The sequence below is a fragment of the Cardiocondyla obscurior genome, linkage group LG08, assembly GCF_019399895.1.
Source record: "Cardiocondyla obscurior isolate alpha-2009 linkage group LG08, Cobs3.1, whole genome shotgun sequence".
NCBI lineage: Eukaryota > Metazoa > Arthropoda > Insecta > Hymenoptera > Formicidae > Cardiocondyla > Cardiocondyla obscurior.
Window position 1 is genome coordinate 6,066,444 of NC_091871.1, and position 23,753 is coordinate 6,090,196.

General features: G+C 36.4%; 5 protein-coding genes and 1 long non-coding RNA gene across 9 annotated transcripts; 3 read left to right on the forward strand and 3 right to left on the reverse strand.

Annotated features, from left to right (window-relative positions):
- Window positions 1-556: 556 nt before the first annotated feature.
- Window positions 557-6,222, reverse strand: Nab2 (Nuclear polyadenosine RNA-binding 2). The gene is made up of 7 exons (XM_070660816.1): window positions 5,934-6,222; window positions 3,278-5,131; window positions 2,921-3,086; window positions 2,308-2,468; window positions 1,886-2,204; window positions 1,676-1,808; window positions 557-1,587 (listed from the first exon to the last, which is right to left on the reverse strand). Exons 1-7 carry the CDS (start codon window positions 5,970-5,972, stop codon window positions 1,356-1,358), a joined length of 2,904 nt encoding a protein of 967 aa, XP_070516917.1. The 5' UTR covers window positions 5,973-6,222; the 3' UTR covers window positions 557-1,355.
- A 422-nt stretch (window positions 6,223-6,644) lies between these two features.
- Window positions 6,645-7,838, forward strand: LOC139105001 (flavin reductase (NADPH)). The gene is made up of 5 exons (XM_070660822.1): window positions 6,645-6,845; window positions 6,971-7,135; window positions 7,225-7,314; window positions 7,383-7,514; window positions 7,592-7,838. Exons 1-5 carry the CDS (start codon window positions 6,773-6,775, stop codon window positions 7,732-7,734), a joined length of 603 nt encoding a protein of 200 aa, XP_070516923.1. The 5' UTR covers window positions 6,645-6,772; the 3' UTR covers window positions 7,735-7,838.
- On the reverse strand, window positions 7,435-11,260 carry Naa80 (N-alpha-acetyltransferase 80). Of its 3 annotated transcripts, none has more exons than XM_070660821.1 (5): window positions 11,169-11,260; window positions 9,716-9,957; window positions 9,124-9,243; window positions 8,905-9,038; window positions 7,435-8,787 (listed from the first exon to the last, which is right to left on the reverse strand). In XM_070660821.1, the coding sequence occupies exons 2-5, from the start codon at window positions 9,751-9,753 to the stop codon at window positions 8,435-8,437; spliced, it is 645 nt and encodes a 214-aa protein (XP_070516922.1). In that variant the 5' UTR covers window positions 9,754-9,957; window positions 11,169-11,260; the 3' UTR covers window positions 7,435-8,434. The 3 variants fall into 3 exon arrangements, with proteins under 3 accessions (XP_070516922.1, XP_070516921.1, XP_070516920.1); XM_070660820.1 differs by lacking the exon at window positions 11,169-11,260 and adding an exon at window positions 10,036-11,050; XM_070660819.1 differs by lacking the exon at window positions 11,169-11,260 and having other exon boundaries at window positions 9,716-11,050.
- A 72-nt stretch (window positions 11,261-11,332) lies between these two features.
- On the forward strand, window positions 11,333-18,810 carry LOC139104995 (DNA-directed RNA polymerase II subunit RPB1-like). The gene is made up of 7 exons (XM_070660813.1): window positions 11,333-11,552; window positions 12,004-12,273; window positions 12,473-16,003; window positions 16,130-16,518; window positions 16,759-16,877; window positions 17,117-17,308; window positions 17,535-18,810. The coding sequence occupies exons 1-7, from the start codon at window positions 11,475-11,477 to the stop codon at window positions 18,674-18,676; spliced, it is 5,721 nt and encodes a 1,906-aa protein (XP_070516914.1). The 5' UTR covers window positions 11,333-11,474; the 3' UTR covers window positions 18,677-18,810.
- Window positions 18,811-19,824: 1,014 nt separating this feature from the next.
- On the forward strand, window positions 19,825-22,774 carry Mah (mahogany). Its single transcript, XM_070660823.1, has 9 exons — window positions 19,825-20,143; window positions 20,535-20,655; window positions 20,799-20,911; window positions 21,010-21,142; window positions 21,212-21,346; window positions 21,418-21,527; window positions 21,637-21,843; window positions 21,928-22,249; window positions 22,378-22,774. The coding sequence occupies exons 1-9, from the start codon at window positions 19,825-19,827 to the stop codon at window positions 22,772-22,774; spliced, it is 1,857 nt and encodes a 618-aa protein (XP_070516924.1).
- LOC139105003 (uncharacterized) lies at window positions 21,635-23,356 on the reverse strand. 2 transcript variants are annotated; one of them, XR_011546112.1, is made up of 5 exons: window positions 23,213-23,356; window positions 22,649-23,130; window positions 22,384-22,535; window positions 21,912-22,068; window positions 21,635-21,815 (listed from the first exon to the last, which is right to left on the reverse strand). It is a non-coding gene; the product is annotated as an uncharacterized lncRNA (long non-coding RNA). The 2 variants fall into 2 exon arrangements; XR_011546113.1 differs by having other exon boundaries at window positions 23,205-23,353.
- Between the last annotated feature and the right edge of the window lie 397 nt (window positions 23,357-23,753).

A 23,753-nucleotide genomic window follows, 5' to 3' on the forward strand; every position in this document is an offset into this window, starting at 1 on the left:
AATTACAAAAATAATTGCTCTCTTTTGTTTTTTAAAGACACGTTCCACGACCTCTTTTTGAGAAAGCAGACGAAGGAGGCGAGAGAGTATCGCGAGAACAAAACTGCATTTTACAGAAATCATCGTATATTTGTTTTCGACAATGACAAGTCTCAATAATATCGTGCATCTTGTGCACAATTTTTTTTTTAATACTAGCACTAGATAAAATAATGCAGAACCATTTTCTCTATTTCTAGATTCTATACAATTCGTCTTAAATTATATAAATGGTGGTCGAGCAACGAATACCTAACATTTACGATGCTTTTCTTCGACCGCAAAGACGATGCCAAATGCACAACACACGATAAAATAACCGCATTTACTTGCACTTGAAATTAAGTAGCTCAAGGATGTTGAATTTGCACTTATAAGATTAATCTCGGTAAAGAGATCTCGCCAGTAATTCTAAAACGAGCATAGAATTAATCGCAGTAACTCCAAAACGAGTATCCTCGTTTGAAGTCGTTACATTACTCTCGTAAAGCAATAGATCTGCTCCTCCTAACTATACTCTCTTGCATTTTTTTTTTCTGAAGTTTATTTGAAGCAAAGTAATGCACTTCGGTGGATTTTACTGGAAGCGAACAGGAAAGACGATTTAAAGATAAAGAGGGAAGATTTACAAAAGATGTGGCTAAAAAGAGCAGATCTAATTCCTCTGCCTCTTTATTACACATAAGTAATGTGTATATATATATAGATGTATTTATGATACTAGAGCCGCATAATTGGCAATATATGTTTTTAAATATATTCATATACATAAATCGAAATGAGATTAGCTCAGGGTGGTTGATTTTAATGAATAAATTTTACAATTATCCCAAGGCTAATTCCACCGGTTAGCTCTACGTAACTAAACTAAAATCTTTCTCTTTATATAAGTAAAATGTATAATCTAAGAATGGCAGCAAATCCATCAGTTCGGACTGACGTCTTAATATCTAAGGCAATAATCAACAGAGAAGTATGTATATTATACATGAATCGGTGATATTACACATCCTAAATTAAAGCTTTAATAATTATTTTAAATCTGGAAATTAAATTATTTTCATTGATTAAAGTTTTTGAAAAGTTTCTATTTTGCAGGGAATTACGATTTAAAAAAGTAAATTATAATTAAATAATAAATCATGACTGTACTGACGAAGCTTTTTTTTCCCTGCGGTAACTTTATGTTAACTTATACTACTTAAACTTACTTCCATCGTTGATCTGTACAAAGTAGTCAGATTGTGGTAGTTTCATGGATCAGAACCTCTCGACTCAATCGGAGTATTCAGAATTATACATTTATAGAAATATATTCAGTCTCGTCGCCGCCAAGTGAACTTCGCTCGCTGGCTATTCGCTTCCACTGGCGGAACGGAACTTGCTGGATGAGAATACGGGCACGCTGGTTTCGTGCAAAACGGATGGTACTTGCACTGCTGAGTGGGATGCGAAAAAACGCAGCCCAACTTCGTGCAAGACAAACCGAACTTGCACTTGGGATGCTTATAAGCGCACTTATCACCAAACTTGCATGCCGGAAAAGCACTGTGGAAAAAAGAGATTTAAAAAATTTAATACTTTTTGACATCATATACTTAAAAAAAAATTCTTTTCTCTAAAAAAAATACATTACCTGCACATGACAGGAGGATGAAGGTAAGCGCATTTATTTCCTAACGTACAATTTGGCCAATATCTACAGTTCTCCCTGGATTTATCTAAACCAGTAGGGACCGTGTTCTCTACTAAAGGTTTTTTCTCTGGAGCTGAAAAGAATAGACAGCATATTATAACAATATTCATTAATATTATATATTTATTTATTAATATTTTTTACGCATACGTTTTACGGGCGACGTCGGAATTACCGACGCGTTAGATTTCAGCCGTGTGGGACTCGGAGAGTCAGATCTATTATATATTATAGGACTCAATTTTCTTCGTTTACGCGGCACCTCGTCAGTCTTATCCACGTTCTCTGTGTTGCAGTTCTCGTTGTTCTCCTCTCCACTTGTCTCCTTCGGACTAACATCCGCATTATTTTCCGGCTCGTCTGTAATTCTAAATGTATCTCTCTCCTCGTTCTGCGCTATTGACGTCGTCACCGCTGTTGTCTCTTCGTTGTGCGTCGTCAACAGTGCAAGCTCGTCGTCCTCGTTCACCTACGAGCATGAGGAGGAACATCGCGCGTCTAGAATTCGGGCGAGGATTAAAATTCAGAGGGGGAGGAAAGGAAGGGCCTACTTTATAGTCGGAAAAAATTACCTCCATCTCCAGTTGCTCCTCATCATCCTCGGAACTCATCTTTTCTTTGAGATTGTTGTTGTATCCATTTAGAGTGACTAAGAATTTCTGATTATCATTGCTCCTTTGAAACAACGACATCACGACTCCCATATGCTCGTCCGTTACTGGCTGAGGTACATCTACAAATTAGGTGATAATAAGTAAGAAGTTGAAATCCCGAAAGCAGAGTTTGTATATCGCAAACTCGTATTGGAATCTTTATTTATCTTAAATATACTTTTAATTTCTCTGAAATATCTAAAAATTAAGTAATCACTTAAAATATAAAATTTATAAGTATTTGTATGCTATCTGTGTGTTAGTATTATTATTAGCTGATTATTAAAATATTGATACGTAGTTCTGTGTAAGAAGGCTCGATTTATAATTGATATATTCTAAATAAATTCAACCGTTATCTTACATATAACTTTTGTAAAAGATTATTTAATGACAAATTACTAATAACGAATATTATGAAACAAATAATGCTCATGTATTAAAATGATAGTGGAAGCTCAATAAATAAAGGTTCCAACAAAAATGTTCAAACTGTGATGCAAGAACACGTCTCCATAGAGACGGGACTTACAAGGTTCGTGCTCGACGTCTTCCACATCCAGATGATCTATCGTATTTAATTCGACTTGAATCTTTTCCATGACCAGTCTCTTACTAGAATTAAAATGTACCGACAAGTTTTGACTTACATCACGAGCCGGGGCAGGCTTAAGACGCTTTAAGACCGGCTTCTTGTCCTAACAAAATTGAGCCTTCAATGAAAAAAATGTTTTTTCTTCTCCGACGATTTTTAATTTTTTTTTTTTTTTAGACATAAATCACAAATATTATCGACATATTTAACTATTCTTAGTTACAATGAGGCGTTGTTTGATTTAGAGGATTATTCGTTATGTAAAACCTACGAATTAGTATTAATGAAACTCACGAATAGAGATGGTTCCGGATTCTTCTGCGTGACGACCGACTGATTCGCCTCCGCGACCGCGCGCAATAAAAGCGACTGCGTGGCACGTTTTTGTGTCGGCTGTAGTGGTTTCAAAGGCCTGGGTGTAACAATTACTTTACTTGGCAATCTCATGTCGTCGGTTTCGTCCTCGTCCACGTCGCTGGATGTCTTTTTGTCCGTCTTATCCAGCTGCGACTTTGCAGCACCTCCGTGTCCCGAAACTTTGCCAACGCTTTGAGTCGCATTGAATGGAACTTTGTTCGGCATTTTGAGGCGCTTCTTATTGGTCCTGGCGACGGCAAAAGATGTGGATCTATTCACGGCAACTATGTGCGATTTGACGGGTCCGGTCAACGACTGCTCATCATTATCTGCTTCGTCCTCTTCCTCTTTTTCCTCTCTTTCTTCCTTTTCTTCGTCTACTTCAAGAGAGAGTAAAGATTCATCGTCCTCGCTGTTACGAGGCTGCCTCTGTTTAGGTGCCACCCTGAAATTATTTTTTAATGGTCCAAGTCTGTCTTTAATATTCTTATTGTTTCCCGTTTGCTCCAAGCTTTTCGAGTTGTTTCTATAATCTGTTATTTCTTGCGGCTTAGGGGGCTGTCTCTGGACCTTAGTATTGATACCCGCGATACCCAGACGAGCTTTAATAGTACTCGCAGATTTTTTAACTGAGACGTCCGGTTTAGCGTTTGAAATTAAATTCCTCTCTCTAGATTCCACGTTTTTACTCAGTCTCTCATTCTTGTTACTCTCAATTCGACTTCTCACATCGTTGACTTTATTCGTGGACTCGTAATGTCGCGATGAGTCGCCGTCACGGTTCCGCTTGGAGCTTCGATCATCTATCTCAAAGCTTCTGCCTTTCCCACTACGGCCATTGTCGTAGCGATGCGGCTTCTCGAATCGTTTCTCTGACGGGCGGTAGCGATCGTTGCTCTCCTTTTCTCTGTAGGTTTCAAACTTTTTTCGCGGAGAAGGTATGCCAAGCCGATTCTTCACCGACACAACCGACGTGATCTTTGGTTTATTCACGCAAGACTTGAGCTTCTTCGAAGCCGTGTCCGGGGAGGACGACGACGCATTAGCGTCTTCTTTCTCCCTTTCTGACGATCTTGGCCGCTTCGCTTCGTTGCTCTTTTTTTCCGCGTTTTCTTGACGATTACTCGACACTTCCAACGATCTCTTCAAACTTTTATCCGGCGCCTCGCTCACTTTCAAATCGCGATATGCGTCTGTGATCTTCGTGGGATTCTCCGGCGGGGCGATCTCTTTCGTGCCTTCGTCACGCTCGAAACTCTGCTGCGATCTTCTCGAGGAGTCTTGATGCGATCCACCACTATGCGTCGACGCTGCGTCATCCGTTTTACTTTTGCTGGACACACTCTTGATGCTTCTCTCCTCACTTTTGCTATGACTTCGTCCCTTTCGGGCTTCCCTTTCTGAATTTTGATTAGGTGCGGAAGATTTAATCGGTTGTTGCTTATCGCCCTTTGTACTTTTATCCACGGTCGAAGGCTCTGTTACCTGGTCTTCCAGAAACGAAGTCGCGATTATTTTTTTCTTCTTTCTCTCCTCTTCCTGTTTCACGACGACAGTAGGCACAAACTCGCGGGACGATTTCTTCTTGGCCACGGTGACTTTCTGCAATTTCTTTAACACTTGATCGTGCAGCCAATCCACGAATACAGTCGTACAATCCTCCAGGAAAAGATTTAGGTCGTCGTGCATCTGCTGGCGGGATTTCTTGTTGACTACCATAACCAATATGTAGTCGGGCAATTCCTCGTCATAACGAACTCCCAACTCCATCAGTTTGGCGCGAATAGCGCTCTGCAAAATCGAAACAAAATTCATTTTAAAATATATTTAACTTTCACAAACTCGAAGTAAAAAAATCAAGTCCTATAAACAGTTTAAAATATAAATATCACGATCAATTTCTGAAACACTAGCTTATGCATTTGCTGCATCATGATTCTTGAATATTCTTAATTGTAATAACATTTGGTTTCATAATTGCAAATTTTAATTAACATTGCTAAGTACGATGACACTGTCCCTGACATTTGTCCCATATATATTAAAGATTTTTAAAAACTATTATTTCAAGTCAATAAGCCACTGACTTGAGATTGCCGTAAAAATTAATTAAAAAGTCTAAACATTTTAGTGACTAAGCAGAATCTTATTTATTTCTTCAAAAATATCCTGCGCAATCGATTAAATTGTAATTTAAGGTCTGAATTTCTGAATAAAGTGTTCAAACATCTTTCATTAAATGCTTCCCAAAGCGGTCTTCTATTTTACGAAAAATTAACAGAAGTGACTTCCAATCTAAATTCTAGACTTCTGTAAGCATAGAGGAATGGCGATCTACAGCCATATAAGTATTGTAAGTAAACGAGCAATTTCGTAGCCGAGGTACACGCGAATTTCTAAACAGCGGCACCAATGACACTCGCCGCTACGAAATTCTTGCGCACCTCCGAGTTCGACGATTACGTAATAAACCGGGAATATTGGCGTAACGTGAAACGTCGTGGTCCGGACTTTCGTTTAGCCGAACAGGCGGACGAATATCGCACCGTTCCACGGTGCTCGCGCCAGAATGCTTGCATTCCAGAGTACTCACCCGGAGCTGATTCGTGACCTCGATACCGCGCGTGTCCATGTTCGCCAAATGATCACCGGGTGGTTGCCGGCAAGGCAAGCGTGAACCAACGTTCCGTCGTCGTCGTGCCTACGGCAAGTACCAGCCGCGTCGGTGAGTCGATGTAATCGCAAGTCGGTGATTTACGGAACGAAAACATCTTCCACCACGACCGCCATGTCGAACGGAACGTCTCGAATATCACAGAGCAAGACGAGATTAGACGCGCAAACGACAATCACGCCGGGTTCCCTGTCTGTGAGTATAGCATGGACAGACCGATAGATTGCGCGTTGAATCAAATCAAGTTGATGGCGGCTCGTAGCGAAATTTGTTGGAACTCGTACCGAAATCGGTGCGAGTCAATCGATGAGTTAGACATCTCCGTTTTCATAAAATTTGAGGAAAAAGTTTTATTGAAATATCACAATGCCTGGCCACAAATCAGAACTGGATAAATTCTCATCAATTATAATTAATTAAATTATATCGTTGATGATATTATATTATAAGTATATCCATGTCTTCAACTGGACTCTCGACTTCTTACTCATTTCAACGCTTTCTGTTTTAAAAGCTGAAAAAAAAAAAATAAAAATTTATTCTGTTAATTTATCCATTAATTATTAATTTGTTACATTATTATATCCATGCTATTATATACATCATTTAATGTGATCAGTCCGCTATCGACGCGTCGTCGAATCTCCTCGAAGTGTGAAGAAAACAAATAGAGGGAAAAATGATTCGTCATCAGGCTCGTGAGACAGATATAATCACTTCCACCCGATAACGTGCGTCACAATCTAGTTGAGTGCAAGATGAAGCGAGTCGTGATATTTGGCTGCACCGGGAACACCGGGCTCTGCTGTTTACGAATTGCCGTAGAAAAAGGTAATTTTGTCCCACGATCGCGCGTTTTTTCATTTTTTTTTCTCGTTTAAATTCAACACTGACAACTCGTTATCTGATTCTTTACACTCACAATTCTCGACTAATAAATATTATTTGTCACTTAGGCTTAGAAGTGAGAGCTTTCGTAAGAGATGTGGCCAAGATTCCCAGCGATCTTACGGATAAAGTCGAACCATTTGTCGGAGATGTTACTAATGCAGAGCAGGTTGCAAATGCTGTAGCTGGTAGAGACTCTGTTGTGGTAGTTCTTGGCACTGGGGTTAATTTAAGTAAGTCATTTGTATATTTTTTAATACATATATTTTATTTTTTATTGTATAATGATATCTTCTACTTACTGGTTTTGTAATACTTTAAGGCCCTACTACTGTGCTATCTCAAGGCATGAAAAATATAATAGATGCCATGAAAGCACATAATGTTGAACTGGTCTCTGTATGCTTATCAGGTATGTTTTAAAAAAAAAACTGATAATTATTTTTTTCTACTAATGTCTATTATTATTTAAATTTTCAGCGTTTTTATTTCTCAAAGTTGAAGGAGTACCTCCTATATTTAAAGATTTAAATGCAGATCATCAACGTATGTTTGATTTAACAAAATCAAGTGGCTTAAAGTGGGTGGCTGTATTACCACCACATATCGCCGGTAAGTTTAAATGCTAAAAGATAAAACGCAATATACTTCAAAAGAATATTTCATAAATATATTTTTTCCCTCTCCAGATGTACCAAAGTCCAAGTACACTGTCACATTTGATTCTTCACCTGGACGAGCAATTTCTAAATATAGCCTGGCTGAATTTCTCGTAGAGTGTCTCGAGAATCCCGATTATTATCAAAAGATTTGCGGTATCGCAAACGCGTGATAATGACCGCAAAAAACAAAAAAAAATATATAAGGATGTATAAATAATAAAATGCATATATTTTTTAATGAAAAAATAAATATATGTATTTGTATAAACTGTTATCACGTTTGATGAATTTAGCATTTTTGCAATTGACTTGAATTGCAAGATTAGATAAGATAGCAAGCGTAATATAAGCGTGCTGTGTCCTGTTGGAATATAATATTCAAAATAAATAGATGAATAAAATATATATATATATATATCTAAGAAGTTGCACTAGAAAGCGGATCTTGTTAATCCATATCATCTATAAATTAAAATGATAAAAATAGCTATAAATTATAAAATTTGAAAAATATAATCTGCATTCTATTTTGTAACTTATAATACGACAAAATTTAAAGTCTTCAGAGCTTAGTTTGCTCTGTTCGGCTGAACTGGAAAATCAAATGCATATCCATTTGAAAATAATTTTACGTTCTAAATATTATTGATATGTATTAATAACTATTATTTTTTTTAATGAAGAAGCTCAAATTTTTCGTTAAATTGCAATGTGCTAATTTATCAAATTTTGCTTCTGATTTGTTTTATTCAAATCGTAAACATCTTTAAGTATCTAATTTCTTTGATCATTATGGAAGGCGTCTTATTGATTTTGGTGTAAGCGAAAAAAGCGCGAATCACGCTTTAAAATTTTGATATAACTCTAGTATCACAATTTCTTTACCATATGCGTCTTAGGAGACTGCATACGCATATCGAAAAACTTGGACAGTTGAAACGCCGGCATTGGCGGTGGTGGCGGTGGCGGTTGTCCAGCAGGCTGCTCGCCATTAATTCGTTCTTTAAATCTCGTCCTGAGAGGTGGACTGGCCGTTATGATATCATTAATGCCATACGCTTTAAACGGATCGCACACTTTATATCCATTCTTATAGTAAAACACTTCTTGGCCATCTGTCTTCAGATATATATTTTTCAGGCCTCGTTTTGAAACGTATTCTTCCATGCCACGTAGCAATCTAGATCCTAATCCTTGAGATCTACATCGATAGTCGATTACAACTAAAATATCGCAGATATGTAATTTTTTTCATTACGTTTTACTGAAGTTTAATTTTCATGAGCTTTAAATCATTCTATATGTGCACGAAAGTTATCATTTCTTTCTATTTTTCTTACCAGACTCTATGAAGCAGCTAATTTTTGATTTGGCCACCAAAGATATTTTACAATGCCCGAGAACCTTATTTTCCTTGTTAATTAAAATCAGACACGTGGGGAAATCGTCGCAAGATAAAATTAGAGATTTCATTCTGCAATTAAATAATATAAAAACTGTTAGGATGGTGATGTATTCTTGTCGTTTGGCTATTAAAATTAAAGAAAAAAATAACATACCGTGCAGTCTCGCTTCGAGGCCATTCAGAATTAAGCAACTTACAACAGTCTTTCATCAAATCAGGCCTATGATGAAGGGGTATCACTATATACTTTCCATTACTTTCCATCATCCTTTTCCTGCAATCAAAAGTTCTTAAGCTGTTATTTAATTTTTATATTTTTTTATTCAAGAACATATAAAATTCGCTTTTATTTATATATTTTTAAATGTATTTTTTATTATTTTATTAGCTTTAAAAATAAAATACACCTAATTGTTATATCTAAAAATATATCCTATATATGAAAAGAGCTGTATGAGCTTGTAGTATCATAAAGCACTGTAAATTCTTATGAATTTAATTACAAATATTTTATTTCCTTTAACAAAGTAACTAAACCTGCCATAAATACATTTTTCTGTCTCACATATCTATAAATATATATTGGATACAGTTGCAACTTGTAAGTATACATGTGTATATGATCACAGAAAGATGTGTCCGTTATAGTAGGTCTATCAAATTACTGCGTTACATTTTATCACTTACAAGTGACATTAAATTATACCAAAAGAATAAAAGCAGGGAGGCGACAAAAAATTCTTTACCGTGTGTTTATCGGTGATGGTAGAGGCTGAGAATTCATTCCCGCGTACTCGAACGTAGTGCTCACCGGTGATAATGATCGCCCAACGTCCCATCTTAAGTTTTCCGGAATGCGATATTTCGGGGCTTTATCCCCACCGCGTTATATTGCATTATAACGTAACAGTGTCCATAACAAAACGCGCAGTCACGCCTCTTCGATTCCCTTATGTGTTTTTAGCTGTACTATTTTGCATCGTATTTTCTAAAATAGACGTGATTATTAGTTTTTCATATGACACGAAAAAAAAAACAAATGTTAACTGCTGCTCCGATATAATACCTGTAATTATCTCTAAATCAGAAAGACTATTATGACAAAATAAGATAACTTCGAGATCAATATTTCGCAACATCAGCTGTCGGACATGAATTCGTTTGTTAATGCTAGGTATAAATATGAATTTTATTGCGTTCGAGATTAATCAATGACCAATATGTCAAATACTGGAGCCCTCGATACAGATGTTCCGCTCACGTGCCAGTTTACGAGTCTCGCCCGTGACCGAGTCTATTAACGTTTGCTGTTGCTGCGACAGAAGAGGAAAAAAAGGGAGACGACCTTTTTCTTTGGCGTCGCGTGTGTCCTACTTCCTCTTTAACCTCCATTCTAATTGTGGATCCCGTGCCTGTGTCTGCATTTTTCGCGCACGTGAAGCGCCTATATGACAGTCGATGTATGTTTATTCTGTTTGATTGAAAATTGCATTTTATCGACAATTGAGTCTAACAGTGGACAGAAATCGTTGTGCCCCGCTAAAAAATATATTAATCGTTGAACAATCGTAATTTGGAACTTGTTAGGGTTAGAAAATTTGTCGACACATCACCATAACTAATATGGCAATTTTTTTATTATATATAATTTCTATAAAATAAAAAAATGGTTTAGGAATAAAAGTAGATATCTGAATATGAAGCAGGTATTTCAAAATGGAAAATAACGAAAACCATGAACGAAAATACTGGCCGTAAGTTGTGTAGACAATTACAGCTGATTGAAAATTGTTCGTTTAACATTGTAAATATTTCAAAAGACGACTACAATAATGAAAGATAACGATTAAATAAAAAATATTCAAGTATTAAATAAAATTATTATTTCTAAAGTAGAATTTTCTTATTATGTTAGTTCAGAATATAAAAGTTTCGTTAGAACTAGAATTAGAAGTGTAGGTAAATTACAAACTAATGAAGCAGATACATATATTATTTGAAATTAATAGATCAATAATTAAGAAAAGGTAATAAATTTTTTTATTACATTATAAGTACTTAATATTTTATATAAAATATTTTAAAATATGTATATATATATATATATATATATATATATATATATATATATATTAATTATATATAAATCATATCATTTATAATATATCTAACCCACTAAAATAATATTTTTGTACATACGTGTTTTTTTGTCTTGCATCTGATTGAAGTTTTCTTTAACGTCTGAAAATATATACGAATCAGATGCAAGATCTCATTAAGGCTGCCGTTACATGGAACCGCAGGCCTGAACGGTTGTGTTCGCTGAACGCACCATTGTAAATGCATAGATGTCGCCTAACGAGTTGAGCTCTGCATCAACGTTTTCCCAACGGTAGAATCGGTTCAACTCAGTCACACAGTGGTCACACAGTGAGAAGTTGTGACGCATAAGGCGTTGGGAATGATCGGACGATATTTCACGGAGCTTCAGTAAATCGAGGCAAAATGACGATGTCCGACTCTAAGGCGCCTTTGAGGACGGTGAAACGCGTTCAATTTGGTATTCTCTCGCCAGACGAGATTGTAAGTACACGGCAATTTGTGCGGCAATAATTCTGGCAAGAAGCACTGTTAACAAACATGGCGCAATTTTGTGCAGCTTGAGCTCACTATATCTTTCTCGCGATTGAATGTGTCTATATAACTTTTTTGTGAATTTCCCTACCGAAACGCTTGTAAATATTCGCGACATGCACTTTTACTCTATCCATAATGTTTCTTGTCCGGATATCGAGAGTAAACGTGTGTGTAAAATATCTAATATCTGTAATCAGTGTGTTAGTAATATGTTAACCTTAATATTTTCGTAAACATAGAAAAAAGAGGATTTTGACCCGTAAATCACATATAAATTAGATGCACATTAAAAGAGAAAAAAATGAACTTTTAGATATTTGTAATGCATATACGTAAAAGAAATAATAAAAATAATAAAACAATTTAAATTCTATTAAAATGTTATTTTTTTTTACAGCGTCGTATGTCTGTCACTGATGGCGGCATACGATTTCCCGAAACTATGGAAGGTGGCCGTCCTAAATTGGGCGGCCTCATGGATCCAAGGCAAGGTGTTATTGATAGGAATTCCAGATGTCAAACTTGTGCTGGAAATATGACAGAATGCCCTGGTCATTTCGGTCATATAGATCTAGCAAAACCAGTATTTCACGTAGGATTTATTACAAAAACTATAAAAATATTGAGATGTGTCTGCTTTTATTGTTCAAAATTACTTGTCAATCCTGTAAGTAATAATTATTTAAAATATATTAAACAAATTGCTTTTTTTTATAATTTTTTAAGATTAATCTTATTAAATTAATTTATTTATGTTTTATTATTTTTTATAATTACATTTATTACAATAATAATTACAAATTTAATAATTACATAATTAAATTTGTTTAAATACTAATGTTTTTTCTTTTTTTTTTCATTTTTAGCATAATCCAAAGATTAAAGAAATTGTCGTAAAAACAAAGGGACAACCACGAAAGCGACTTGCATTCGTTTATGATCTTTGTAAAAGCAAAAACATTTGCGAAGGTGGAGATGAAATGGATATTAATAAAGAAAATATAGAGAGTCAACCACAAATGGATAGAAAACCTGGTCATGGTGGTTGTGGTAGATATCAACCTAATCTTAGACGATCAGGCTTGGATGTCACAGCTGAGTGGAAGCATGTGAACGAAGACTCGCAAGAGAAGAAAATAATTCTTTCGGCCGAGAGAGCTTGGGAAATTTTAAAGCATATTAAGGACGAGGAATCTTTCATTTTGGGTATGGACCCAAAATTTGCTCGGCCAGATTGGATGATAGTTACCGTGCTGCCAGTGCCACCACTGTCAGTCAGACCTGCGGTTATTATGTATGGTTCTGCCAAGAATCAAGATGATTTGACGCACAAATTGGCGGACATTATTAAATCTAACAACGAGTTACTACGAAACGAACAGTCTGGCGCAGCGGCACATGTAATCTCAGAAAATATAAAGATGTTACAATTTCACGTGGCAACACTCGTCGATAACGATATGCCCGGTATGCCTAGAGCGATGCAAAAGTCAGGTAAACCGCTCAAAGCGATCAAGGCCCGATTGAAGGGAAAGGAAGGCAGAATTCGCGGAAACTTGATGGGAAAGCGCGTGGATTTTTCTGCCCGTACTGTTATTACTCCGGATCCTAATCTACGTATTGATCAAGTAGGCGTGCCGCGTAGTATAGCTCAAAATTTGACATTTCCTGAAATTGTAACCCCCTTTAATATTGACAAAATGCAAGTGCTAGTCAGGCGTGGTAATTCACAATATCCTGGCGCAAAATACATAGTTCGTGATAATGGCGAAAGAATTGATTTACGCTTCCATCCCAAGTCTTCAGATCTGCATTTGCAGTGCGGCTACCGTGTAGAAAGGCATATCCGCGACGGCGATCTTGTGATCTTTAATCGCCAACCCACTCTTCATAAAATGAGTATGATGGGTCATCGCGTTAAAGTACTTCCATGGAGCACATTTCGTATGAATTTAAGCTGCACATCGCCTTACAATGCTGATTTTGACGGCGATGAAATGAATTTGCACGTGCCGCAATCGATGGAAACTCGCGCAGAGGTCGAAAATATTCATGTGACTCCACGACAAATTATTACTCCACAGGCGAACAAGCCAGTTATGGGTATTGTACAGGACACTCTGACTGCTGTGAGAAAAATGACTAAGCGCGACGTATTTATCGAGAAGGAACAAATGATGAATCTATTAATGTTTCTACCCAGCTGGGACGGCAAAATGCCACAACCATGTATTCTGAAACCGAAACCGTTGTGGACCGGCAAACAGTTATTTTCTCTTATCATACCGGGCAACGTAAATATGATACGGACACATAGCACGCATCCTGACGAGGAAGACGACGGTCCATATAAGTGGATTTCACCGGGTGACACTAAAGTCATGGTAGAACATGGAGAACTCGTAATGGGTATTCTCTGCAAGAAAACCTTAGGTACTTCAGCTGGTTCTTTGCTTCACATCTGTATGCTTGAACTGGGCCACGAAGTATGTGGACGTTTTTACGGCAATATTCAAACTGTCATTAATAATTGGCTACTACTGGAAGGCCATTCGATCGGTATTGGTGACACTATTGCCGATCCACAGACATATTTGGAAATCCAGAAGGCGATTAAAAAGGCTAAAGAGGACGTGATAGAGGTAATTCAAAAGGCTCACAATATGGAACTCGAACCTACGCCTGGCAACACGCTTCGTCAAACTTTCGAGAATCAAGTGAACAGAATATTGAACGATGCCAGAGATAAAACCGGAGGCTCCGCCAAAAAGTCATTGACAGAATATAATAATTTGAAAGCTATGGTAGTATCGGGCTCAAAAGGCTCCAACATTAACATTTCTCAGGTCATTGCTTGCGTAGGGCAACAAAACGTAGAAGGTAAACGAATACCCTTCGGTTTCCGTAAGAGAACGCTACCGCATTTCATCAAAGACGACTATGGACCGGAGTCCCGTGGATTTGTTGAAAATTCATATTTAGCTGGTCTTACGCCGTCAGAATTCTATTTCCACGCAATGGGTGGTCGTGAAGGTCTCATCGATACTGCTGTAAAGACGGCCGAAACCGGGTATATTCAGCGTCGTTTGATAAAGGCTATGGAATCAGTCATGGTGCATTATGATGGCACCGTACGTAATTCCGTCGGTCAATTAATTCAGTTGCGTTACGGAGAAGACGGTCTTTGCGGAGAGACTGTCGAGTTTCAGAATTTACCAACGATTAAAGTGAGTAACAAGGCCTTTGAGAAGAAATTCAAATTTGATCCGACTAATGAGCGATACTTGCGACGTATATTTAATGAAGACATTGTGCGAGAGATGATGGGATCTGGAGAAGTAATATCCGAACTGGAAAGAGAGTGGGAACAATTAAATAGAGATCGCACTGTACTCCGAACAATTTTCCCGAGTGGTGAATCTAAGGTCGTGCTACCCTGTAATCTACAAAGAATGATTTGGAATGTGCAAAAAATATTCCACATTAATAAGCGAGCGCCAACTGATCTCAGTCCTATGAGGGTAATTCAAGGCGTGAAAAATCTTTTGGAAAAATGCATTATCGTCGCTGGAGACGATAGATTGAGCAAACAGGCGAACGAAAATGCGACATTATTATTTCAATGTTTAGTAAGATCGACTTTATGTACCAAATGCGTCTCTGAGGAATTTAGATTATCAAGTGAAGCTTTTGAATGGTTGATTGGAGAAATCGAGACGAGATTTCAGCAGGCTCAAGTATCACCTGGCGAGATGGTCGGCGCATTGGCGGCACAATCTCTTGGCGAACCTGCCACTCAGATGACCCTGAACACATTCCATTTCGCTGGTGTATCGTCGAAGAATGTAACCCTTGGTGTACCCAGATTGAAGGAAATTATTAATATCAGTAAAAAACCAAAGGCGCCGTCGCTCACGGTGTTCTTAACAGGCGCCGCTGCGCGTGACGCTGAAAAAGCGAAGAATGTGCTCTGTCGACTGGAGCACACAACGTTGAAAAAAGTAACAGCAAACACGGCTATATACTACGATCCAGATCCACAGAATACCGTAATCTCGGAAGATCAAGAATTCGTTAATGTTTATTACGAGATGCCTGACTTTGATCCTACGAAAATATCGCCGTGGCTTTTGCGAATTGAGCTGGACAGAAAACGAATGACTGACAAAAAGCTGACGATGGAACAGATTGCTGAAAAAATCAACGCCGGCTTTGGTGACGATCTAAACTGTATATTCAATGACGATAATGCCGAGAAATTAGTCCTACGTATTAGAATAATGAATAGTGATGATAACAAGTTTCAAGACACGGATGAAGATTCTGTAGATAAGATGGAAGACGATATGTTCCTTCGATGTATCGAAGCCAACATGCTTAGCGATATGACTTTACAGGTATTTCGAAATAAATATGCTAATTTAATCTTTCGTATTTTCATTCAATTACTAGTATTACTTAATTTATTATGTAGGTATGTAATTATAAAACAAAGTTTTTATGTTTTTTATTAAATATTTTAGGGTATTGAAGCTATCGGCAAAGTTTATATGCATTTACCGCAAACAGATTCTAAAAAACGTATTATTATCACGGAAACCGGTGAATTTAAGGCCATCGCAGAATGGCTTTTGGAAACTGACGGGACGAGCTTGATGAAGGTGTTGAGCGAAAGAGACGTGGATCCCATACGCACATTTAGCAATGATATTTGTGAGATATTCCAAGTGCTCGGCATCGAAGCCGTGCGAAAATCCGTAGAGAAGGAGATGAACGCAGTATTGCAGTTCTATGGCCTTTACGTAAATTATCGACATCTCGCTTTACTTTGTGATGTCATGACAGCGAAAGGCCATCTTATGGCAATAACACGGCACGGAATTAATAGGCAAGATACTGGCGCTTTGATGAGGTGAGCAAATTAGTTTCACTATTTATCAGGATCTTTGAAAGATATACATATGTTCCGTAATGATTAAAAAAAAAATCGGTATAAAAGTAATATAATAAAAATAAATGTAATTAATATTATATTTATTTAAAATATATATTAAAATATATATAATTAATATTATATTTATTTTTAATATTTTTTTATTTATATAGTAATAAATAAAAATTAATATAATTAATAAATGTCTTATTATTTAAGGTGTTCTTTCGAAGAAACGGTTGATGTATTACTGGATGCTGCATCTCACGCAGAGGTAGATCCAATGAGAGGAGTATCTGAGAATATTATAATGGGACAACTTCCTCGAATTGGAACAGGTAATGTGCGAGGTGTATGATTTTTTTTTTTTTTACATATGAAATAATTTTATATAAATAAATATTTTACACATTTTTATTCCAATATAACTTGAATCCTAATTTTTTTCGCAATTTTTGTACTGCCAAAAATGTAAAAAAAATTATTGAGATTTATTGTTAATCATAAATTTTAAATAAATTTAAGGTGATTGCTATATATATATATATAATATTAAATTTTATTTACTCGTATTTAGGATGTTTTGATTTGTTACTGGATTCTGAGAAATCTAAATCTGGAATCGAGATTCCTATGGCGGTTGGCGCAGGTATGATGGGAACGGCAGGAATGTTCTTCGGCAGCGTAACTGGCATATCTAGCATGAGTCCTCAAATGACTCCTTGGATGGGAGCTACTCCTGGTTACGGCGCATCGAGTATGTCGCCAGGTAAATTTTATATAATTTTATTTAATTTAATATAATTTGAATTTAATATAATTAAATTAATTTTATTTATTTTAATTAAATTTTTTTAATTTTACGTGCTTTGAATAGTATTAACTTTTTTTGTTTTATTATATTATACATTTTTGCATTTTATATATTATTTTTTTGCATATTATATATTTTATGCAATATATTATATATATATATTTGTTTTATTATATTATAGCATTGAGTAGTGGTATGACGCCGGGTGGCGCATGCTTTTCACCGTCAGGAGCATCAGATGCGTCAGGTTTATCACCAGCATATTCGGCTTATTCGCCGCAACCGGGAAGTCCTGGCAGCCCAGGTCCAAGTATGAGTCCGTTTCCTATGTCACCAGCTGGTGCAGCATCACCTAGTTACTCTCCAACATCTCCGGCGTATTTACCTACGTCGCCCAGCATGACACCTTCAAGTCCAAATTATTCGCCTACAAGTCCGACATATTCTCCAACTAGTCCGAATTATTCGCCAACATCACCAAGTTATTCACCGACGAGTCCAAGCTATTCACCTACTTCGCCGAGTTATTCGCCGACGAGTCCGAGTTATTCGCCTACTTCGCCGAGTTATTCGCCGACGAGTCCGAGTTATTCGCCTACTTCACCGAGTTATTCACCAACTAGCCCAAGTTATTCGCCTACATCGCCAAGTTACTCGCCAACTTCACCGAGTTATTCACCAACGAGTCCAAGCTATTCGCCTACTTCGCCGAGTTATTCGCCGACGAGTCCGAGTTATTCGCCTACTTCGCCGAGTTATTCGCCGACGAGTCCGAGTTATTCGCCTACTTCACCTAGTTATTCACCGAGCTCGCCTAATTATACACCTGCTTCACCTTCATATTCACCAACTTCGCCCAGTTATTCGCCAAGCTCGCCGCAGTACTCGCCCGCGAGTCCAAGTTATTCCCCCAGCAGTCCTAAATATTCACCGACAAGTCCGAGCTACTCTCCTACCTCGCCATCATTTGCTGGTACATCGCCGCAATACACGCCTGCGAGTCCCACATACTCTCCGACGAGTCCAACATATTCGCCTACAAGTCCATCGTACTCACCGAGTTCGCCACAGCATACTGCTTCTGGCAGCACTCGATATTCACCTAGCAGCCCGAATTATTCGCCTACCAGTCCAACATACTCTCCTACAAGTCCACAGTACTCGCCGTCGAGCACTAAATATTCACCAACGAGTCCTACGTACACGCCTACAAGTCCAAATTATTCTCCGACAAGTCCGACATATTCGCCACCTGTACCGGGATATTCACCCACAAGCCCCACGTATTCGCCAGCATCACCCGCTTATGAGACAGATGATTAATTTCGTCTTAAATTTTCTTTATAATTACGTTACATTTAAGTACTTATATATTAATTTTAGATTAATTACAAGTTTAATTGTTATTATCGTGATTGCATAGTTTCAAATAAACATAATGTATATATTTGTTAAAACATTTCTTATTCAATCTTTTTGATATTTAATAAGTTGGGTAAAATACTATTAAATATATTACTTTTGATTATTTAAACAAAAATTTTTAATTAAAAAAAATTATTTATTAAAAATGTATATAATTTTTTGACAGTTAAGTACACTGAGCAGCAGAGATATGACGTTTGCTGCGGCGACAGCGGCTAGCGTACATGATACTAGTGTGGTGTGCGTCGAGGTTTCACATGAATATACTATATACACTTATACATATATTCAACATTAGAGTGCATATTATGCTTTTTCGTTGTTCATATTAGAAAGATTGTGACAAATTTAATGACAAGAGTGAAGCACGTGTCTGAAAAATCTGAATGTGGTGTAAACAAGTGTGCATTATAAGCGAATTGTATTTGAGAGTAACTTAGGGACCAGAGAATTTTGTAAGCTAACAATGAGTAAAATCAATGAGCCACTATAAGACTACAAGAAATACATAAAATTTAAGGAGAACTATATGCAAAAAATGTCTGAAAACTCAAGGAGCATAGATATTTAATAGTTTTTACAACTATATTACTACATAACTACTACGCTTACACAGAATTTACCTTATACATCGAGCAAGTTGCGTGACGTACGTTCAAAACTCTATACTTTATTGTTATTTAATCTTTTGAATTGATACCAAGATATACGATTTTATTAGAAAAATGCGGAAACAAATATGTGTTTTAAAATAAAATTATGTTGTTATATTCTTTTAATTACTGCATTGCACCGACAATATTAATATTTTTGTTTCTTTCGTACGACAATCATTTTAATTATCTAATTTAGAGTATACCAATGCAGATTTAATATTCCTCATTAATAACATTTTGAAGTCTTTTATGTACAAATATATAATACGATCTACTTAAAAGTAATTCTGATTAAATCGAATAAATGTGCAGAAAGAAACTCGTGAACAATAAAAATAAAACATAAGCATTTAAAATACTACTACTACCGTATACGACAGTTTGTCAATTATGAAAGTCACATGCATTGTAAGTCTTCCTCTCATGGCTCTCGCGTCCAAGCTAAGTCACTCGTATTCGATACAGTATCGAGTTACTCTGGTGCTACGGCGCAGTGCACACCGTGGTAAAAACCGGTCCAGATTCTTACCACTTGGTGAACATTGCTTGTTTCAGTATTGCCACGTCGTATTAAGCAACATGAATTTCGAAAGTGTAATGTGGAAGAATGGAAATTCGAAGCTGTCATTATTTTTCGCCACTCTGTGCATCATTGACATTTTTGGCGTATTTCCGATAATTACACTACCGCAATCGATCGTTCAGTGCGGTGAGCTCTCGCTGCAATTTTTACCGGGATAAAAGAAGTGTTTGATAGATGGTTACGAGGGAGAATATTTTGTATGAGATAATATCTAACATACCGAGAAATCTCTGTGATTTTTTCCAATTAGATAAAATAGCGATAAAAATGGATTAGTATGAAAAATTTCATATAACAAGAGGCTTGGTTGATCGCGATAAGAGCTTGTAACGAATGTATATTTGTAATCACTTTATGTATAGCAGTAAACTTAATTTAAGTAATGTTATTAATAAAGTATATATCGTAATCATTATTAATTCTAGTGTTAATATGTCAATAAAAGCACCAGCATAAATTGTTTGTTAATGTTCTTTTATAATCCATTGCATACATACTGTGTAATTTTTTGTATTAGGATTATACGGAATTCCTTTGGTGCTTATCGTTATTGGTTTGCAAATTTATACGGCTATTCTGCTGGGAAAATCATGGACCATCGCGACTGTTTTGGATCCACAGATTTCACGAAAAAATCGGTACTCTTCACTATTAAATTAGAATTAAAATATTTAAAAAATACAAATGTCTGTATGAATTTCTTCCGAATAAGTCTCTATTAAATTCTTTAATATTTTTCAATAAGAACATTAAAAAATGTAGACATTAATCAAAATTGCAGATATCCTCTCGCCGCTGTGACGGAATTATTGTTAGGACAGCGAGCACGATTTATCGTTACTATTCTTTTGGATTTAACTGTTTTTGGATGTGGCATCCCGAATTTGTTAGTAGGTAAGTAAAATTTTAAAAGTATTATAATTATGCATTTAACTATGTCTCTTCTTTATATTTATTTTTAATAAAACTTTCTATCAAAAATAATTTTTTAGCTTCGCAAAATCTGCATCTGTTTGGGGTGAAAGTATTGGGACAGAGTTTTGACCTTTCTTTCTGTTACTGGCTGCTAATAATCGGTCTTTTACTTTGCCCGTTAATGTGGTTGGGTAGTCCGAGAGATATGAAGTAAGATTAACGTTTTCATTACTTTAACTCATACCTCGGAGATGAATACTATTTACGAAACTGTTACAGATGGATTGTAACGTGCTCCAGCGTAATAGTTACTTTAACAGCGATATTAACATGGTGGAGTATTACAATTGATGATCGAACATTTAATGTAGGGCCAATTGCTAGTTCCCCGACGTGGGATAAATTTATTTCCGGGTACGTGCATCGCATAAATTTACTGTATTACTATCGATCGTACTAATAATTATTTGAACAAATTTTTTCAGGTATGGTATGATGGCTTTTCAGTTCGACGTGCATCCTACTTTAATGACAATACAAGTTGATATGCGCCATCCTCAAGATATCGACAAAGCCATTTTTTTTTCTTTTTTAGGTAAGAAATAGTGAAGAACAATTATTTTTCAAATTTTGCTTTTATCTGCTTTTCAGTATACTATTTATAAATTTTACCTTATCTTGTATTACTCTTTTTTTTACAACAGCAAGTGGATCGTTATTTATCATTACTACTTGCCTAGCTGTTTGGAAGTACGGTGGTAATACACCTGCTAATATCCTCGAGATTGTACCATCGGGATCAGTTGCCAATACTGCCGTTTTATTAGCCGCTCTTCAATTATGTTTTTCTAGCGTAATCGGTTATTCGGTTCTTTTTCAACATCTAGAAGATCAATGGAATGTGCAAAGAAGTAATTAAGAGATTATTTATTATTTATAATTAACTAATTTAATTAAAGATATAATTAATGTATTGTACCGTTATGTTAAATTAGCTTTCGGATGGAGACGATGTGCTATGAGATCGGCAGTGGTTTTTCTCAGCGTGGTCGTAGGCGAATCAGTATCACGATTTGATATCGTCATGGCTCTAATCGGTGGTTCGTTGACTGGAACCTTGGTCTTCGTTCTACCACCTATAATATATATTCGAGCATTAGCTTTAAAGAGAAGCTCGAGTTATGTAACAACTGTTAAAGAACGAAATCGTTCAGGTTCTCGTACGAGACTTAATGATGAAGAGCAATATCTGATGGATTCAGTTCATTCTCGCTCAATTTACTATGGATTACCAAGTGCCACAAATAATTTTCGCAGGTGTCAAATATTTAAATACATATCTAAATTTTTTTTTTTATTGAGTTTATATATTGTACATATTTTTTTTTCTTTAAATATCTTAGATTGATTGCTTTTATCTCGCTCTAATAATAAACGTTTACTAGCTATACCTATCTGTATTTCGACGATTTGGACGACGAGGTAAGTTCACACTCAGAAGAGTTTGCTGCTACGAACTGTTACGAAGCCAAGCACGCGAAGAATGCGGTTAAAAATCCAATAATTAAAACTCTTCGAGAAGAGCAGCCGCTTCTCATTGATGCTGCAGAACAAATGGAAACTCGAGTCAGAAGATCTTCGAGCTACGCGCAAGAGACAACCGCGAGAATAACTGCGAAGGAAAATAAATGGAATATCGAACGCGCGATTAATTACCTCGGTTACTTCATAGTAACAATTGGTATAGCGATCACCCTGTCTTCGACATACGTCAACATCATTAATACTGTACGGTACGTACGTTTCACGCCGCCGTGCATCATCAATAGTACGACAGGCTAAATTTTGGCACAATGCTATCAATTTTTGTATTATCCTAGCAGTTAAAATATGATATGTATCTTTTGCGTAATTTACGTCAAATATAACAAATAATGTCCATTTTTTATTACATTCCGTATTTAATTTAGAAAATGACAGAAACAGAAGTCGTATGAGAACGCGTTCTAAATCCTGATACATAACCTTACGCGGCGGAGGCAGGAAATGATAAAACTGGGAAATCGGTCATCGGCAATCCGGCCGGCGCGATACATAAATGCGGCACGTGTAAAACTCGACGTACACGACTCTATAATCTCGTTCGCTAGCTGTCGTCGGCGCAGCAAAAGCCATATCTGTATTCCAGCGTACACTGCCTAGAAAGAGTATATAAATGAGTCGTTACTTTTTTTTAACAGAAACTCCTCTATATTAATCAAATCGTAAGCACTGTCATACTACGCGGTTCGGAGTTTCTTCCGTATCACAGAGCGGGCAGTTAGGAGAATCCACTGTATTAAATCTCAAAAGACTTTGTCTTAAAGAAGTGTGGCCAGATCCAAGCCAACACATCTCTCTCGATGTATTGCAGAGCTGAAAGCGATGGGGTTTTGGTAAGCGGATTATCTTGGAACTAACAAAATCGATGTAATACAATGTAATATTTTAAAATATTAATAATGTAATATAATTTTAAACAAAGTTAATAATGTGAAATGCAACAAAAATTTTCCGTCCCACTTAAACAGACTGCGGACTGTCGGTTGTACATACTTTTAATATTTTCTGTAAGTACGACCGGTGTGGTTAAAAATTTTTGATGCATTCTACACATCATTTCTCTGAAAGCAATTTAATATTAGTACAAGTAAATATATGTAATATATGTGTACAGGCGCGCGCCTGTATTTTAATTCAAAGTAATAAGACAATTGTCTTATTTAATTCATTAAATAAGAAATTTGTAAAAAAAAAAAGTATTACTTCTCTGAAAGTAAAA